Genomic DNA, 20,344 nt, shown 5'->3' with positions numbered 1-20,344 from the left:
GTCTCGTCTCCTTGTGTTTATTTTATTTCATCTAAATCTAATCATTCAATAAAATTTAATTTAGGAGGAAGGCCTCAAGGGTCATTTTGAAATTGGTTAGTTGGTGTGGTGTTCATCTTACTATAATTCACCAAATTTCCATCCGTCCATTTGAAGGTACCGCAAAAACGGCTGAACCGATCGCAACGATATTTTTGGTGGGTATTCCTGGGACCACTTGGAGTAAAATAGGCTACCGTATATTGTTTTTCCCAATTTTCCAAGTTTTCCAATTTTCTAGTTTTTCCAAACACGATGGAATAATATTTACCGATATGAACAGTGATGTGGCTTTTGTTGAAATTCTACGTACCAGGAGAGAGTAGATCGACTCCTGACGAACTCTTCCTATATAAACGTGCGGCTCCGAAGTAACATGGCAGCGTGTGCAAAGCGACTGAGAAACAGGTGTAGCGGCCGCTTCCGTGTTACAGATTCGGCGCGCACTCTTCACACATAAACGTGCGACTGAGAAAGACATGTAGCGGCCGCTTCCGTTTTACAGAATTCAATCTTTTTTTCAAAATGGGCGCCATGTGCTGTTTAGATTTTGATGATTTGCATATGATTGTGATTCAACGGATGTTTATATGAATCGTTTAAAATAAAAAAAGCCTTCAATTTCTGATATTTTGCCTTTTCATTTGGGCTTCCCAATTGAAGCCCCGCCCATAGGGCGGGTACCGTTGCTAGTTGTTATAAATCGACATGCATACGTCGTACACTGCATTTTGTAAAGAAATGTTGAGATCAAAGTTGAAGCACTATATTTACTTTGTGTGTATATTTAAACAATCAGGCTTCTTCGTCTATTTCCATGTGCTGAGCTACCCTCGTACATGTGTGCCCACATTTTGTAGATCTTTCAATTATCAACAAGGCTTGTTCTTCTTTTGCAGGAATTTGGTGAAATTGAATATTGTAATGTTCTAAGAGATAAGACCACTGGAGAAAGCAAAGGTTATGGCTACGTCCGATACATGAGGCCTTCTCAAGCTGCTTTGGCCATAGAAGATTCTGACAGGAGTAAGTTTCTTTTTGAGATTTATTTACCTTCAGAGAGCAACGGAGTTGTCTACCAGTGTCTTGTCCCCATTTCCCCACCAGTTCACACTTTTGCATGTTTGTTTTTAATTCGCTCTTTCTTCACCCTTCTCCTTCCATCAGGGTTCAGAGCCATTTTGGCTGAACCCAAATACCGTTTAAACCCGAACCCTCAAGGTGATTGGCACCATCCTCCAGACAATATGCATGGCAACGCTGGCTACAACCAGTGTTTCCAAGGTGCTCCGCCAATTTTCAAGAACATGGGGCCAAAGCCAATGCCCCTTAATCGTTTTGGTGAGTAACAGTAATATACTGTACATATATATATATATATCTTTATAACCTCACTCACTCACTTACTCACTCATACAAATGTTTAGTATCTTCTAGATGGGCTATAAAGCTGAAATTTTACACCATGAAATTTTGGCTAACAGCCAATATCCCAGGAAAAAAACAACATTTTGTTTGGTTTGTTTGTATTTTATATATATATACATATACTAGCAAAGGTGCCCGGCGTCGCCGGGTAACGCAGAGTCGCTTCATGAGGGGAGGAGAAGGTTAGGGGAAGGGGTGGAGTTGGGTGTGGAGGGGAGGGAAGCAGGAGGGGAGAAGAGAGAGGAGGTGAGGGGTGGTGGAGCGAAGAAGAAGAGAAGGGAGGGGAAAGGGGTGGTGGAGCGAGGGAGAGGGAGAGAGAGAGTGAGAAAAGGAGAGAGGAGAGATGGGAGGGGAGGGGGGGGGGGGAGAGAAAAGAGGTGGAAGAGCGAAGCCTCACCTCATGTTGCTATACTGTACACTCCAGGAGGGATGGGTGGTCCGAGAAAGAAAGAAAGAAAGACAGACGGAGGGAGAGGATGGGGAAGGGTTGGGGAGCGAGAGAGAGAGGGTGGGGGGGGGGGGGGGAGGGGCAGTTGAGCAGGAGTGGAGGGAGAGAGAAAGAGGGGATGGGGAGAACATACCTCCGGCTTGGATGTAATGCTTTCTGAGTTTGAAGAAGAAGAGACAAATTATCAGAAGCAGAGTATGTCTGTAATGTTTTCCAAGTTTGAAGAAAAAGTTTCTCGTTGAGTTTTCAGAATATCTGAGCGGTGTATGTTGCCAAAAACGTAGGGAATAATAAAATGTATGTTTTTTTATGTTGATGTTTTGGCAATCTCATGTGTAGCTGAGTTTGATGTCATGCTTTGAAGAAGACGAATGAGCACTAATGCTTTGTTAATGCTGTTTCCCCATATTCTGTTTGTTTGCAATCACAATAATGAAATTATGACAAATGGGAATAAAGTTGTAGCATTTTGCAACTTGAAAAAACACCCTATCCTATGGAGGTGTAAGTTAAATCGCTAATGTTGTTAAAGTTTTCAGATTTCACTCCAGATTTCTATACTTGTCTACATGATCCGACCATCAAATCTAAATTCAGGTTTTGATTATATGCTTTAATGAGTCAGTGAAAGTTGATCGTGTTTTCAAGCCAAGGCACATTTCAAAAGGCTGAAACAAATGGTGGCTTAAGAACACAGTGGTGTGACAGTGGGCTGACCAAGATGGTGGACTGCCATTTTGGTGAGGCTTATTTTGTTTTTGTTTTTGTTATGAGTACCCCATCAATCATCTTCAAGTGGGGGTGTTTAAACACACCCAAACACTCAGGTTTCACACATGCCTGAGTTTAAGAGGAGTTTAAGTTTAAGAGAAGAGGAGTTTAAGAGTTTAAGTCACCTTGGAGTTTAAGAGGTAACCTCTGCATGCAAAGTTTGGATCCGCTAGGTTTCATGGCTTTGGAGTTATGGAGGACACACACGCACACGCACACACACACACACACACACCCTTTTATTGTATATATAATCAGAAGAAATTAAATAAGTAATAGCTTCAAGAAGGTCGATCTTTTATTTTCGACAAGCTTTCGACCAAAAAGGTCTTCTCAGTCTTCCTCGAGTTCAACGAAAGTGAGCTTAAGTTACAGTTACAGTTTACATTACAGTTGAACGTAAACTTGTGGCCAAAATGTCGTATAATTCGTGGCCAAAAATAGTGGCACCCTTGCACTATTTTTTAAGGACTCCATTTTCTTGAAAAAGAAGTTTAAATTGACAAAAGTATTTGGTCTCCACAATTTTTGTACACCGCTCCTTTCCTATGCCATCTCCAGGCGCTGCATAACGTCATTGCCGGGCACCGAAGGGGGCTCGGCATTGACGCATGCTGAAAGGGAGTACTCAGTTTGCACTCTGTTTGTTTGTTTTCTTGCTTTCTTGTTTGTTTGTTTGTCTGGGCGATATCTCAGCCATCTTTTGAGCTAGGAAGCTGAAACTTCGGCACAATATTGAGTAATTACTTTGTCAAAAACGTTATTTTTTGTTTTTTGATTAATCACTTATTTGCTGAGTTATTTAATTATTAGCGATTAATTAAGTACTTATACATTTCCTTTCTCTTCTGGCCATTATCTCAGGCACATTTTGAGTTAGGAAGCTGATATTTGGACATGCCAATGACCAAGTGATTCGGCTCCAAAGGCTATTTTTCATTTATTGATTAATTGATTAATTATTTGATTAATTATTTAATTATTCGATTGATGAATACTTTTTTTTTTTAAGTTACAGATTCTGATGAAATGGTGGTGGTTTATGTGTTCCATTAGCGAATTGATCAATTATTTAATTTTTTATGATTATTATTTATTTGTTTTCATTATTAATTATTTATTTATTTTATTTCTCATCTGGGCAATATCTCAGGCACCTTTTGAGCTAGGAAGCTCGTATTTGGACATGACAATGACCAAGTGATTTGGCTGTAAAGGGTATTTTTGATTTATTGATTAATCAATTTATCGATTAATTATTTATTGATTAATAAATTAATTATTTAATTTTTTTATTAATGACTTATTAACTTAAATTTCTAAAAGTCACATCTTCGGATGAAGCACTAGTGGTTTAGTTATGCTATTAGCCAATTGATTAAGAAAATATTTTATGACGATCTTTTATCTTACTATAATTCACCAAATGTCCCTCCGTCTGTCCGTTTGAAGGTACGGTAAAAACTGCTGAACCGATCGCAACGATATTTTGGGTGGATAATCCTGGGATCTCCAGGAGTAAAATAGGCTATTTAGTTTTCCCAATTTCAGCTTTAGTCTCCAGCATTCTCAGGTTTGGACTCCCTCATAACATTCGCGTTTGCATAACGTTCATTGTGACGATGTTGTTTTCCCGGGTGCTGCACAAACGGCTGCACCGATCGCTGCACGGCTGCACCGATCGAACTCGGTGACCTCGGACAAAGACCTTTTATAAGGACACGGGTTGAATCCCTGCTTGAGAGAATTCTAACCCATTTCAACTGAAGGAAACACATATCGGGAGTACATACGACATAGCGATTGTGAACACGATTATCGATCACGATTATCGATCACGATTCACGATCACGATCATCACGATCATAGTGTATCGATCACTGTGAGACATTTGGTGAATTATAGAAAGATACTGTTTAGATTTTGATGATTTGCATGTGATATGATTTAACGGATGTTTATATGAATCGTTTAAAATAAAAAAAGCCTTCAATTTCTGATATTTTACCTTTTCATTTCAGCCTCCCTATTGAAGCCCCGCCCGTAGGGTGGGTACCGTTGCTAGTTTATTTTTAATTATGCAATTAATGAATCAAATATTGTGCACCTCTCCCTCCAAATACGGTCTCTATGAGCTGCACGGCGGTATTGCTGGGCGCCAGAGGCGCCCCGGCAATGCCGCGCTGGAGGATATTTAATTATTTGGCATGGGGGCGGTGTACTCTGAATGTATCTGTACTTGTTCATTTCACTGTTTATATGACAGAACCTTATTTTTTGGATTCAGAACTAATATATCCTTTTAAATCAGAAAATAAAAAGAAATGACATTGACAAAATTATTGACACCCTGGACTTAATATTTGGTAGTATATACTTAAAAAGTATATACCACCAAATATACTTAAATATACTTAAAAATAGACTTAATATTTTGCCTTTGGACAAAATAACTGCAGTCAAGCGCTTCCTCTAGCCATGAATGAGCTACCTACACCTCTCTACTGGCAGTATGGCCCACTCTTCTTGTGCAAACTGCTCCAGTTCTCCCAGATTTGAAGGGTACCTTCTCCCAACTGCTGTTTTCAGATCTCCCCACAGGTGTTCAATGGGATTTAGATCTGGACTCATTGCTGGCCACTTCAGAACAATCCAGCGTTTTATCATGAACCATTCCTAGGTGCTTTTTGAAGTGTGTTTCAGGTCATTGTCCTGCTGAAAGACCCATGACCTTCGACAGAGACCGAGCTTTCTGACACTGGGTTGAACATTGCGCTCCAAAATTCCATGGTAATCTCCTGATTTCATGACGCCATGCACACATTCAGCCTGCCAGAGGCAGCACAGCAACCCCAAAACATCACTGAACCTCCTCCATGTTTGACTGTAGGGAAGGTGTTCTTTTCTTTGAAGGCTTCATTTTGTTTTCTGGAAACATAGATATGATGTGCTTTACCAAAAAGCTCTAATTTGGTCTTGTCTGTCCACAGGACATTCTCCCAGAAGGATTTTTGCTTGTTCAGGTGTGTTTTGGCAAACTCCAGTTGGGCTTTCTCAGCAGTGGAGTCCTCCTGGGTCTCCAACCATAGAACCCCCGTTCATTGAGTTGGTGACGGATGGTGTGAGTTGAAACTGTCATACCTTGTGTCTGAAGGTCAGCTTGAATCTGTTTGGCAGTTGATCAAGGTGCTGTCTCCACCATTCAAACAATCCTTCGCTGCAATCTTCGATCAAGTTCTCTCTTGTGGCCACGTTCAGGGAGGTTGGCTACAGTGCTTCCTGATAAGCCTTAAACTTCCTGATAACATTGCGTACGGTCGACACAGGAACATCAAGGTCTCTGGAGATGGACTTGTAGCCTTGAGATTGTCCATGCTTGGCTACAATCTTGTGTCTGACCTCCTCAGACATTTCTCTGGTTTTCTTTCTTTTATCCATGCTCATTGCAGTACACACAGTGACACAAAACAGCAGAATGACTCCTTTTCTCTATTCAAAACTGGTTGAATGAGTGATTTTAATATTGTAGGCACCTGTAACTCACTACAGGTGAGTTCAATTCCAAAGTAAAGGAGAATCACCTTCTTGAATTCTAATTATTTCTAACAACTTCTAAAAGGTGCCAATAATATTGTCCGGGCCATTTTAGGATTTCTGTGTGGAATCAGTTAAGATTTAGTAATGCTTTTTTCAGCTTTTTTTGTTTTGTTCCACTTCAAACCAAATAAATACATTTGTGGGTAAGATTTTTTAAATTTCAACAATTTTCTAGAAGAGATGGTGCATTATTTGAAGAAAGTGCAAGGGTGGCAATATTTTTGGCCATTTGTGTGTGTGTGTGTGTGTGTGTGTGTGTGTGTGTGTGTGTGTGTGTGTGTGTGTGTGTGTGTGTGTGTGTGTGTGTGTGTGTGTGTGTGCATACATGTACACAGGATCCGAAATAAGTGGTAGCCTGGTGCCAAATGCCACCTAAAACTCCATCGGGCCACCAAAATCTGGTCCTGGGTGTGGCTTCTGTGGCCACTTGTCCAATTCGTCCATATATCTATATTGATGTATTTGGTCATTACTTCTTATTATGCAATCTCAACAAACTAAACTTAACAAAGGGGATTACGTATGGTATTTGACCTTTACAACTGTCCAGACCTCTGACCTTTACGCATTTACAACTAGACCATTTAGACCTTTCATTTTCAATCAATGACCTTTTAATTCGTACATCTTTCCATTTATTTGCCACACAAAAAAGTCCTGGCGAGGGTCTGCAATCTCGGATTGCCCTTTCTTGTTTGCAGATGATTTTGGGTGCCATCAGGGACAGGGACCACCATTGGCCAACCTGGCATCTGATGACTCGTTTGGTTTCTCGCGGTGGCTCTCCGTGTCCATGGATCCGTGCATCACAAAAGACCAGTTCACCGCAGTTTTCGGGCTAATCCCCGGACTGGATTTCTGTGATGCCCAGAAGGATGTCATCAATAGATGCAGTAAGAATGTTTAAAGCGCTTTATAATGTACTTTCAATTTTTTGGACAACTATTGATGATAAAACTCTGTTGGGGTTGCTCTTTGCTTGTTTGAAATCGAAGCACAGATTGGGATCTGCATATATAAACAACATAAACACACATCTCCTGACTTCTCCTTTTCAGGGCTTGGATATGTCCGTTACAATAACCCAGCATCGGCTATCTATGCGAAGGAGAAACTGAACCAATTTGAGTATCCACCCGGCTCTCCTTTGATGATACAGTTTGCAGAGGATGTTGAGGCTGCCGCTTCTGGAGAGAAGTATGATGTATTTCCTCTGCCGCATAAAGTGGACGGAGATTATGTTTTCACCCCTGTTTGTTTGTCTGTCTGTGAGAAGAATATCTCAAAGCTTTATGGACAGAGTTGTACGAAACCTGGTGGGCAGGTTGGGTGTGTGATGAGGACAAATTGTTTCAACTTTGGTGAAGATCCGGATCTGAAATTTTAAAGCAATTATTCACCATTGAGAGCTAGGGCCAAAAACAATATATAGCACGAAAAAGTTGTGGACGGATTCAGACGAAACTTGGTAGATGTGTTGGGATGGTGACATGAAAAAGCCGATTAGAATTTGGTTCAGGTCCAGATGCCGATCCGTCCTGTTCGTGGGATACATAATGCAAATGAGTCAGCCTGGTGCAGCTATGCAAGATTTTTCAAGTATATTGATCGGTTGCGTTTGTAATTCTGTCTGTCTGTCTGTTACTTGGCAAAAAATATATTTTTTGACAAGTATGTTGATTACTCTGGTCTATGTGTGTGTGTTTGTTACTTGCGAAAATCGAAGATTTTCCAAGTATATTGGTCTATGTGTGTGTGTTTGTTACTTGCGAAAATCGAAGATTTTCCAAGTATATTGGTTGGTCTTGTGCGTTATTCAGTCTGTTTGTATGTCTGTCTGTTAGTTTGTTGTACACTGCTCCTTTCCTATGCCATTTCCAGGCATTGCAAATCGTCATTGCCGGGCACCGAAGGGGGCTCGGCAGTGACGCACGCTGAAAGAGAGTACTCAGTTTTCACTCTGGTTGTTTGTTTGTTGTACACCGCTCCTTTCCTATGCCATCTCCAGGCATTGCAAATCGTCATTGCCGGGCACCAAAGGGGGCTCGGCAGTGACGCACGCTGAAAGAGAGTACTCAGTTTTCACTCTGGTTTCTTGTTGTACACCGCTCCTTTCCTATGCCATCTCCAGGCATTGCAAATCGTCATTGCCGGGCACCAAAGGGGACTCGACAGTGACGCACGCTGAAAGAGAGTACTCAGTTTTCACTCTGGTTTCTTGGTTTCTTGTTTGTTGTACACCGCTCCTTTCCTATGCCATCTCCAGGCATTGCAAATCGTCATTGCCGGGCACCAAAGGGGGCTCGGCAGTGACGCACGCTGAAAGAGAGTACTCAGTTTTCACTCTGGTTTCTTTCTTTCTTGTTTTCTTGCTTTCTTGTTTGTTTGTCCGGACGATATCTCAGCCATCCTTTGAGCTAGGAAGCTGAAATTTCGGCACAATAGTGAGCAAGTCCTTTGTCAAAAACGGTATTTTTTTTTTTGATTAATCAATAAATTGAGGAGTTATTTAATTTTTTGCGATTAATTAAGTACTTATTTAATTAATCAAATTTCCTTTCTCTTCTGACCATTAACTCAGGCACCTTTTGAGTTAGGAAGCTGATATTTGGACATGCCAATGACCAGGTGATTTGGCTGCAAAGGATATTTTTGATTTATTAATTAATCAATTAATCGATTAATTATTTAATTATTCGATTAATGACAAAAAAATTTTTTTTTTTAAAGTTACAGATTCTGATGAAATAGTGGTAGTTTATGTGTTCTCTGACCAAATTGATTAATAATTTAATTTTTTTATGATTACTATTTATTTATTTTCATTATTAATCATTTATTTATTTTCTTTCTCATTTGGCCAATATCTCAGGCACCTTTTGAGCTGGGAAGCTAATATTTGGACATGAGTGACCAAGTGATGTGGCTATCAAGGATATTTTTGATTTATTGATTAATCATTTCATCTATTAATTATTTATTGATTAATCGATTAATTATTTATTGAGTAATCAATTAATTATTTAATTTTTTATAAATGACTTATTTAATTAAATTTCTAAAAGATACATCTTCGGATGAAGCACTAGTGGTTTAGTTATGCGATTAGCCAATTGATTATGGAAATATTTTGTGATAATCTTTTATTGATTTTAATTATACAATTAATCAATCAATTAGTGTACACCTCTCCCTCCCAATGCAGCCTCAATGAGCTGCACTGCGGTATTGCCGGGCACCGGAGGCGCCCCGGCAATGCCGTGCTGCAGCATATTTAATTATTTGGCATGGGGCAGTGTACTTTGAATGTATGTGTACTTGTTTTCTTTCTTGTTGTACACCGCTCCTTTCCTATGCCATCTCCAGGCATTGCAAATCGTCATTGCCGGGCACCAAAGGGGGCTCGGAAGTGACGCACGCTGAAAGAGAGTACTCAGTTTTCACTCTGGTTTCTTGCTTTCTTGTTGTACACCGCTCCTTTCCTATGCCATCTCCAGGCATTGCAAATCGTCATTGCCGGGCACCAAAGGGGGCTCGGCAGTGACGCACGCTGAAAGAGAGTACTCAGTTTTCACTCTGGTTTCTTGTTTGTTTGTTGTACACCGCTCCTTTCCTATGCCATCTCCAGGCATTGCAAATCGTCATTGCCGGGCACCAAAGGGGGCTCGGCAGTGACGCACGCTGAAAGAGAGTACTCAGTTTTCACTCTGGTTTCTTGTTGTACACCGCACCTTTCCTATGCCATCTCCAGGCATTGCAAATCGTCATTGCTGGGCACCGAAGGGGGCTCGGCAGTGACGCACGCTGAAAGAGAGTACTCAGTTTTCACTCTGGTTGTTTTCTTGTTTTCTTTCTTTCTTGGTTGTCCGGACGATATCTCAGCCATCCTTTGAGCTAGGAAGCTGAAATTTCGGCACAGTAGTGAGCAAGTCCTTTGTCAAATACGGTATTTTTTGTTTTTTGAATAATCAATTAATTGAGGAGTTATTTAATTATTAGCGTTTAATTAAGTACTTATTTAATTAATTAAATTTCATTTATCTTCTGACCATTATTAACTCAGGCACCTTTTGAGTTAGGAAGCTGATATTTGGACATGCCAATGACCAGGTGATTTGGCTGCAAAGGATATTTTTGATTTATTAATTAATCAATTAATCGATTAATTATTTAATTATTCGATTAATGACAAAAAAAATTTTTTTTTTTAAGTTACAGATTCTGATGAAATGGTGGTAGTTTATGTGTTCTCTGACCAAATTGATTAATAATTTAATTTTTTTATGATTATTATTTATTTATTTTCATTATTAATCATTTATTTATTTTCTTTCTCATTTGGCCAATATCTCAGGCACCTTTTGAGCTGGGAAGCTAATATTTGGACATGAGTGACCAAGTGATGTGGCTATCAAGGATATTTTTGATTTATTGATTAATCATTTCATCTATTAAGTATTTATTGATTAATCGATTAATTATTTATTGAGTAATCAATTAATTATTTAATTTTTTATAAATGACTTATTTAATTAAATTTCTAAAAGATACATCTTCGGATGAAGCACTACTGGTTTAGTTATGCGATTAGCCAATTGATTATGAAAATATTTTGTGATAATCTTTTATTGATTTTAATTATACAATTAATCAATCAATTAGTGTACACCTCTCCCTCCCAATGCAGCCTCAATGAGCTGCACTGCGGTATTGCCGGGCGCCGGAGGCGCCCCGGCAATGCCGCGCTGCAGCATATTTAATTATTTGGCATGGGGCGGTGTACTTTGAATGTATGTGTACTTGTTGTACACCGCTCCTTTCCTATGCCATCTCCAGGCATTGCAAATCGTCATTGCCGGGCACCAAAGGGGGCTCGGCAGTGACGCACGCTGAAAGAGAGTACTCAGTTTTCACTCTGGTTTCTTGTTTTCTTGTTTGTTTGTTTTCTTTCTTTCTTGGTTGTCCGGACGATATCTCAGCCATCCTTTGAGCTAGGAAGCTGAAATTTCGGCACAGTAGTGAGCAAGTCCTTTGTCAAATACGGTATTTTTTGTTTTTTGAATAATCAATTAATTGAGGAGTTATTTAATTATTAGCGTTTAATTAAGTACTTATTTAATTAATTAAATTTCATTTATCTTCTGACCATTATTAACTCAGGCACCTTTTGAGTTAGGAAGCTGATATTTGGACATGCCAATGACCAGGTGATTTGGCTGCAAAGGATATTTTTGATTTATTAATTAATCAATTAATCGATTAATTATTTAATTATTCGATTAATGACAAAAAAAAATTTTTTTTTTAAGTTACAGATTCTGATGAAATAGTGGTAGTTTATGTGTTCTCTGACCAAATTGATTAATAATTTAATTTTTTTATGATTATTATTTATTTATTTTCATTATTAATCATTTATTTATTTTCTTTCTCATTTGGCCAATATCTCAGGCACCTTTTGAGCTGGGAAGCTAATATTTGGACATGAGTGACCAAGTGATGTGGCTATCAAGGATATTTTTGATTTATTGATTAATCATTTCATCTATTAAGTATTTATTGATTAATCGATTAATTATTTATTGAGTAATCAATTAATTATTTAATTTTTTATAAATGACTTATTTAATTAAATTTCTAAAAGATACATCTTCGGATGAAGCACTACTGGTTTAGTTATGCGATTAGCCAATTGATTATGAAAATATTTTGTGATAATCTTTTATTGATTTTAATTATACAATTAATCAATCAATTAGTGTACACCTCTCCCTCCCAATGCAGCCTCAATGAGCTGCACTGCGGTATTGCCGGGCGCCGGAGGCGCCCCGGCAATGCCGCGCTGCAGCATATTTAATTATTTGGCATGGGGCGGTGTACTTTGAATGTATGTGTACTTGTTTTCTTGTTTGTTTGTTTTCTTTCTTGGTTGTCCGGACGATATCTCAGCCATCCTTTGAGCTAGGAAGCTGAAATTTCGGCACAGTAGTGAGCAAGTCCTTTGTCAAATACGGTATTTTTTGTTTTTTGAATAATCAATTAATTGAGGAGTTATTTAATTATTAGCGTTTAATTAAGTACTTATTTAATTAATTAAATTTCATTTATCTTCTGACCATTATTAACTCAGGCACCTTTTGAGTTAGGAAGCTGATATTTGGACATGCCAATGACCAGGTGATTTGGCTGCAAAGGATATTTTTGATTTATTAATTAATCAATTAATCGATTAATTATTTAATTATTCGATTAATGACAAAAAAATTTTTTTTTTTTAAGTTACAGATTCTGATGAAATAGTGGTAGTTTATGTGTTCTCTGACCAAATTGATTAATAATTTAATTTTTTTATGATTATTATTTATTTATTTTCATTATTAATCATTTATTTATTTTCTTTCTCATTTGGCCAATATCTCAGGCACCTTTTGAGCTGGGAAGCTAATATTTGGACATGAGTGACCAAGTGATGTGGCTATCAAGGATATTTTTGATTTATTGATTAATCATTTCATCTATTAAGTATTTATTGATTAATCGATTAATTATTTATTGAGTAATCAATTAATTATTTAATTTTTTATAAATGACTTATTTAATTAAATTTCTAAAAGATACATCTTCGGATGAAGCACTACTGGTTTAGTTATGCGATTAGCCAATTGATTATGAAAATATTTTGTGATAATCTTTTGATTTTAATTATACAATTAATCAATCAATTAGTGTACACCTCTCCCTCCCAATGCAGCCTCAATGAGCTGCACTGCGGTATTGCCGGGCGCCGGAGGCGACCCGGCAATGCCGCGCTGCAGCATATTTAATTATTTGGCATGGGGCGGTGTACTTTGAATGTATGTGTACTTGTTTTCTTGTTTGTTTGTTTTCTTTCTTGGTTGTCCGGACGATATCTCAGCCATCCTTTGAGCTAGGAAGCTGAAATTTCGGCACAGTAGTGAGCAAGTCCTTTGTCAAATACGGTATTTTTTGTTTTTTGAATAATCAATTAATTGAGGAGTTATTTAATTATTAGCGTTTAATTAAGTACTTATTTAATTAATTAAATTTCATTTATCTTCTGACCATTATTAACTCAGGCACCTTTTGAGTTAGGAAGCTGATATTTGGACATGCCAATGACCAGGTGATTTGGCTGCAAAGGATATTTTTGATTTATTAATTAATCAATTAATCGATTAATTATTTAATTATTCGATTAATGACAAAAAAATTTTTTTTTTTTAAGTTACAGATTCTGATGAAATAGTGGTAGTTTATGTGTTCTCTGACCAAATTGATTAATAATTTAATATTTTTATGATTATTGTTTATTTATTTTCATTATTAATCATTTATTTATTTTCTTTCTCATTTGGCCAATATCTCAGGCACCTTTTGAGCTGGGAAGCTAATATTTGGACATGAGTGACCAAGTGATGTGGCTATCAAGGATATTTTTGATTTATTGATTAATCATTTCATCTATTAAGTATTTATTGATTAATCGATTAATTATTTATTGAGTAATCAATTAATTATTTAATTTTTTATAAATGACTTATTTAATTAAATTTCTAAAAGATACATCTTCGGATGAAGCACTACTGGTTTAGTTATGCGATTAGCCAATTGATTATGAAAATATTTTGTGATAATCTTTTATTGATTTTAATTATACAATTAATCAATCAATTAGTGTACACCTCTCCCTCCCAATGCAGCCTCAATGAGCTGCACTGCGGTATTGCCGGGCGCCGGAGGCGCCCCGGCAATGCCGCGCTGCAGCATATTTAATTATTTGGCATGGGGCGGTGTACTTTGAATGTATGTGTACTTGTTTGTTTTCTTTCTTGGTTGTCCGGGCGATATCTCAGCCATCCTTTGAGCTAGGAAGCTGAAATTTCGGCACAGTAGTGAGCAAGTCCTTTGTCAAATACGGTATTTTTTGTTTTTTGAATAATCAATTAATTGAGGAGTTATTTAATTATTAGCGTTTAATTAAGTACTTATTTAATTAATTAAATTTAATTTATCTTCTGACCATTATTAACTCAGGCACCTTTTGAGTTAGGAAGCTGATATTTGGACATGCCAATGACCAGGTGATTTGGCTGCAAAGGATATTTTTGATTTATTAATTAATCAATTAATCGATTAATTATTTAATTATTCGATTAATGACAAAAAAAATTTTTTTTTTAAAGTTACAGATTCTGATGAAATAGTGGTAGTTTATGTGTTCTCTGACCAAATTGATTAATAATTTAATTTTTTTATGATTATTATTTATTTATTTTCATTATTAATCATTTCTTTATTTTCTTTCTCATTTGGCCAATATCTCAGGCACCTTTGGAGCTGAGAAGCTAATATTTGGACATGTGACCAAGTGATGTGGCTATCAAGGATATTTTTGATTTATTGATTAATCATTTCATCTATTAATTATTTATTGATTAATCGATTAATTATTTATTGAGTAATCATTTAATTATTTAATTTTTTATAAATGACTTATTTAATTAAATTTCTAAAAGATACATCTTCGGATGAAGCACTAGTGGTTTAGTTATGCGATTGGCCAATTGATTATGAAAATATTTTGTGATAATCTTTTATTGATTTTAATTATACAATTAATCAATCAATTAGTGTACACCTCTCCCTCCCAATGCAGCCTCAATGAGCTGCACTGCGGTATTGCCGGGCGCCGGAGGCGCCCCGGCAATGCCGCGCTGCAGCACATTTAATTATTTGGCATGGGGCGGTGTACTTTGAATGTATGTGTACTTGTTTTCTGTCTTTTCTGTCTTTTCTTTCTGTCTGTCTATGTCAGTCGCCTAGAGGTCACAATTTTCAACCGATCTTCACAAAACTTCACCAAATGGTAGAGTTAGTCATAAGCAAGAAGCCTATTGTTTTTGGGGTCAAAAGGTCAATAGGTCAACATTGGCCAATCGTCACCAACTTTGTCGTATTTCTAAAATGCTCAATTTTCATCCGATTGACTTGAAATTTGAATAGGATTTTCATGTCACCTAACTGAATTCAACCTCAAACTATTTTTGAGATCAGCATAGGTCAAAAGGTCAACATAGACCAGATTTCTAAAATTGTCAATTTTTATCCGATTAACTTAAAATTTGAAGACGATATGCACATCACAGAATTCAACCACCAATTTATTTGTGTGGTCAAAGGGATGCTTTACTGAGTGCCATTCTACTTTGTTCACTTTTGCCATGTCGCTCTCGTGATTTTTCATTTGTTTTTGTCTGTCTGCTCACTTATGCTTGCCTACAGGTCACAATTTTAAACCGATCTTCACAAAGCTTCACCAAATGGTGGAGTTTGCGGTTTGACAAATCCTGTATTTTTGAGGTCAAAAGGTCATTGTAGGCCAAAGGTCAACCACTTTTCTTCAAATTTCTAAAATCCTCATTTTTCGTCTGATTGAAAAGAAACCTCACATGGGCTTCCCAGACCAAATAAATAATTCTGGTTCTGGCTCTGCGATTTTCAGGTTTATTACTCCCGCCAGGGAGTAATGTATTCGATCGTGTCCGTACGTGTGTGTGTGTGTTCGTATGTTCGTGTGTTTGTGAACAAGATATCTGGAAAGGTTCTGAACGGATTTGGATGAAAGTTGGTGGGATGATTGCCCTTGAGATAAGGAAGAATTGATTAGTTTTTGGTTATGCTCAGGACATTATTCCGGATGCAGGAATTTTTTTTGGAAATTTATTTTGGGAAAGATTTTTTCTGTTTTACTGCATTAAAGCTTTTATTCTTATTCTTAAATGATGTTTTTCTCCTCTAATTCCGAGATATATCAAAATAAATTCTCTGACAGTTAATGCTTACTTTCTTTTTTATTTATTGTTTTGGGGAGAGGGGATGTTAAACAGCCTTGCGGTCCCCATGACAATCTTCTCCATTTTGCCCCATTTTCTGCATCTCTCCTTGTTAACCCCCTTGCCCGCATTTCTTCTTCCACCATCTTTAGCCAAGTCTTTCTCGGTCTTCCCCGTCCTCTACTTCCTTCTACATTCAAACGGAGAGGGGATGTTAAACAAAACGTATTATTCCAACTAAACCCACGGCGGGAGTATGCGCTCTACTGAGTGGCGTTCTTGTTTGTTTATTTGTTTGTCTGTTTGTTTGTGAACAGGATATGTCAAAAAGTTGCAGACAGATTTGGACGAATTTTGTGGGGAGGTTGGGTTTGTGACGAGGACGAAATGATTAGATTTTGGTAAAAATCTGGATCCGGATCTGCATCTGAGAATTTATCAAGTGATTCTTCACCATTGAGTGATTGGGCCAAAAACGATATGTAGCATGATATTTCAAAAAGTTGTGGATAACATTTGACAAAACTTGATTGATGAGTTGGGTAAGTGACGAGAACAAGCTGATTCGATTTTGGTTCATGTCAGGGATCCAGATCCAGAGGGACAAAAGGGATCCAGATCCGACATATCATTGGGATACAAAAAATGAACTGTTCAGCCTGGCTCGACTGAGTGCAATTGTAGCTTCTGCATGTGTTGATGTTTCACAAAACAATTACAAATTAACTCCAAGGGAATTTATAATTGCTTTGTGACCATGCCATGTGTGACTAAGCTGGTTGATTAGGACAACCGTGAAGTGATGAGGGATTGTTGGAGTTGCAGCTTTGTTGATGTTTTTTTATGTTCACATCCAACGGCGAAAAATTGGTGCGATAATGATCGTGTCTTGGGGACCTCACTATTTTGTTTGCAGTTAGCTTCCATATTGTGAGGAGGCATCATCGCAAGTTGATCACGGCTGATTAAAGGACATGTGACAGGTTGAAGTTACTGTGACATGCTTTAACGTTATTGTGATGGTTTCCATCAGACTACATTCTGCATGATTATGTTTTACATTTAGTGTGTGATGGAAGATTGCATTTTGGGTAAAATAATGCTTCATTACAGTCTTCCCTGGTATGTTCAGTCGACCTAAGAAACGGAGTTGATATTTGTTTTCTAGTTTGCCAACTTACCTCTATTTGTCGGCCTCACTCGTGACTTGTTTGGTTTCATTCTTTTCAAATGGAAAATGCTTGTGTGTGCACGTTTAACTGGATGCTTTTGGTTTTGTTGTTGTTTCGTTGCTGTGAAATACGATACAATTTAAATGTTGTCATCCTTCCCTTAGTCCTCTAAAGCTGATGGCGCTCCAACTTGTAACTGCACAAGTTATGGCAAATGTGTCGTCACATTTCACCGATGTTTCTCCAGCGGTACCTGGTCAAATGATGCAACCTCACATGATGCAATCTCCAGCACCGGTACGTCTTATGTTACGTCTTATGTTGACGTATGTTATTTTATGTGACGTCTTATGTTGAGGGATTGGAGAGAGGGGGTGGGGAGGGTTGATTGAAGCATACCTATTGATGGAAAGGCAAGGCAAGAATGAGGGATGTAGCATGTTGAAAGAGTGTGGGTAGGGTGTGGCATTTCAAGTTCCAGTTGAATAGTCTCGCACTGTTGTGCACTCCAAAATACGTTTTTGGCCTTGCGGTGTGATTTTGTACACTTTGGCCCAAAAGAGAATAAAATGTGAGTGGACCATTGAGCTGTCGGGAAACTCAAATATTCAAGTAGATGTGACGAAACCTATCCGGCACAAAGGCAGTGTGGTGCGAGTATCATTTGTAAGCCAGGAATGCTCGAGGGCTCTTTTTTTGTCTTGGCGTACTGCCTCTTTAAATTCCAGTTCTGCAATATGTAGACTGGAGGATCTTGGTCAATAGAGGTCTGCAGTAGTAGATTCCCCATCACTTGAAGATGTTGCCATTCTGACACAAACAACAAAGCAGTGTTCGGCACACTAGGACAAGGCTTTGAGTTTTCTGCCTAAAATTATTTGCTTGCAACACTTGCCGTGAGTGCATCCTGTTCATTGGGAATGTGGTACCCATCCACGTATTGAACGACTCCATGCTGCCCTGCTCTTTTGTGCCTGCATGTGATACTTCCTGTCTTGTTTGACTTTGCACGCGCACTGCCACATCCCGGCTCTCAGATATGCCAATCACTCGCATGTCGCTCATATTATTTAATTTTTGGCCTTCAGGATGAAGCGCACAAAGAGCTATGCCCTCCAGCCGTTTGCAAACAGAATGTGGGTTCCTTTCCAGCAATAGGTACTCCAGTTGTTCCTTTGACCTTTAAGTTGATGGTGATTGAATAGTGTTTGCCAATTGCTGTATTAAGAAAAACTATCTAAGAACCTGGCCTTCCAAATGGGGTAATTTTCCTACTTTTATCTCGATCATATTTTTCCTGTAATTCCACTAGAACTAGATGGTGGTATTTACATGGCCCTAATTTTTCCATGCTAATAGAGGGCATTCATGCTAGTTCAATAAGGTATGGATGCTGAATGTGATGTGCGAAGATACAATCTCTGATTTTGACTTTTTTTTTTTCTTTTTTTTTTTTTGTATACTGAATCGAGGCTCGTGAAAGAGCTAACATTTACTTCACAAACAAATCAACCAGACAAACAAAATATATAAAGAGGGAGCAGAAGACAAGATGGGGAGAGAAGGGAAAGCACACAAACACAACATTTGAGAGCAGGGAGATGTGTGGAAGGGAGAGGGCTTGGGGGGAGGAGGCGTGGGAAGGGGGGGGGGGGGGGGGGGAGAAGTATAAAACCCAAGGACTTCCAGGACAGAAGTTGGTATTTCAAAAAAGTGGAATTGGGGTGAAATTAGCGGGGGTAGAAAAGATCAAGGTTTTGGATGGGGGAAGATAAGAAATGGTGGTGAACAGCTGTTTTAAAGACCTGGAGGGTGGAGTGGGATTGAAGAGAGTGAGGGAGTTTGTTCCAGAGGCGGGAGAAAAGAGGAATGAAGGAGTGAAGGTGAGCAGAGAGTCTTGATTTTGGCAGTTTGACCATAAGCTCTCCCTACCTAACTTCCCTGACTTTGAAGGTCAAAAGGGTCAAATTATGTTAAATTTGACATTTTATCAATTATGCCTTGACAGACATATGATACCGTACCTTTTCCTCCTCCTCCTTCTTCCTTCTTCTCCTCCTCTTCCCTTCATAAGGGGTGAGGTTAAATGGCTCCAGGCGTCTGCCCTGTCTTGACCATGATACTCCTCCACTCCTCTGTCCTCAGCCAACTCTCTCCACTCTCCAACCACCTCCACCTTACTGATATCCTTCCTCACACAATCCTCGCATCTCAACTGCGGTCTACCTCTTTTCCTTCGACATTGTTCTATCAACCTATCTGCGCTCTTTGCCATTCTCTCTTCCCCCATCGGCACCAATTGTCCAGCCCATCTCAGCCAGCATTCCACCAAACTCATCTGCACACCAGTATCCTGCCACAGTTCATCCATCCTCCTATCCACCCTCTTCACTCCCACAATCCTGCTGACCCAGTTGTTCTCGCAAACCTGCAGCGTCTGTTGTTGTGTTTCTGTCAGTGCCACTATTTTGAGACCATAAAGGTAGGTCAGCGTTCTATTCGACATGAGAACCTTTCCTTTCAATCTTTCTGTCTACCATTACACCCTCCACCCTCCTCCACACATTCACACCCACATGACTCCTCCTCTGCACCTCTGCCTAACCATCCCCGGTCACTCCACTCCCCCTCTCCCAGTCCCCCCCCCCCCCCCCCACTTCAGATATTCCAACCTATTTCCTTGTCTGATCTCCTTCCCCTCTAAGCTGATATTCATTTATTTTCTCTGCTGTCCAATCCACATCACCTCCGTCTTCTCCATGCTCATTTTCAGCGCATGTTTCCCAACGGCCTCATTCCACTCCCCCAATACTTCCTGCATCTCCTGCCCACTCTCCACCACACCAAGCAGATCATCCGCATAAAATATCCTCCCCAGAACATCTTTCATGTATAGCTTCCTGCTTACCAGCTCCATCACCATGATAAACAGGGAGTGGGCTGAGAGTGCTTCCCTACGTCAAACTGATGTTCACACTGAGCTCCTCCGACATCCCAGGACCAACCAAAACTCTTTCCTTCATTCCCTTGTAGAT

General features: G+C 38.8%; 1 protein-coding gene and 1 long non-coding RNA gene across 2 annotated transcripts in view; both read left to right on the top strand.

Annotated features, from left to right (window-relative positions):
* The window catches only part of LOC137433808 (RNA-binding protein 45), a gene marked incomplete in the record, with an annotated part of 30,542 nt that overhangs the window by 4,023 nt on the left and 6,175 nt on the right, over positions 1–20,344 (top strand). The window contains 5 exon segments of the mRNA XM_078786043.1: positions 939–1,065; positions 1,207–1,380; positions 6,985–7,176; positions 7,342–7,480; positions 17,474–17,606. Of these exon segments, the coding sequence (XP_078642169.1) occupies positions 939–1,065; positions 1,207–1,380; positions 6,985–7,176; positions 7,342–7,480; positions 17,474–17,606 (765 nt within the window).
* Positions 2,044–6,971, top strand: LOC137433810 (uncharacterized). The gene is made up of 3 exons (XR_010985741.2): positions 2,044–5,476; positions 5,677–5,709; positions 5,841–6,971. It is a non-coding gene; the product is annotated as an uncharacterized LOC137433810 (long non-coding RNA).

This window comes from Myxine glutinosa, chromosome 10 (genome assembly GCF_964187855.1).
Source record: "Myxine glutinosa chromosome 10, kmMyxGlut1.1, whole genome shotgun sequence".
Lineage (NCBI taxonomy): Eukaryota > Metazoa > Chordata > Myxini > Myxiniformes > Myxinidae > Myxine > Myxine glutinosa.
This window is presented reverse-complemented; position numbering and strand designations above follow the sequence as displayed.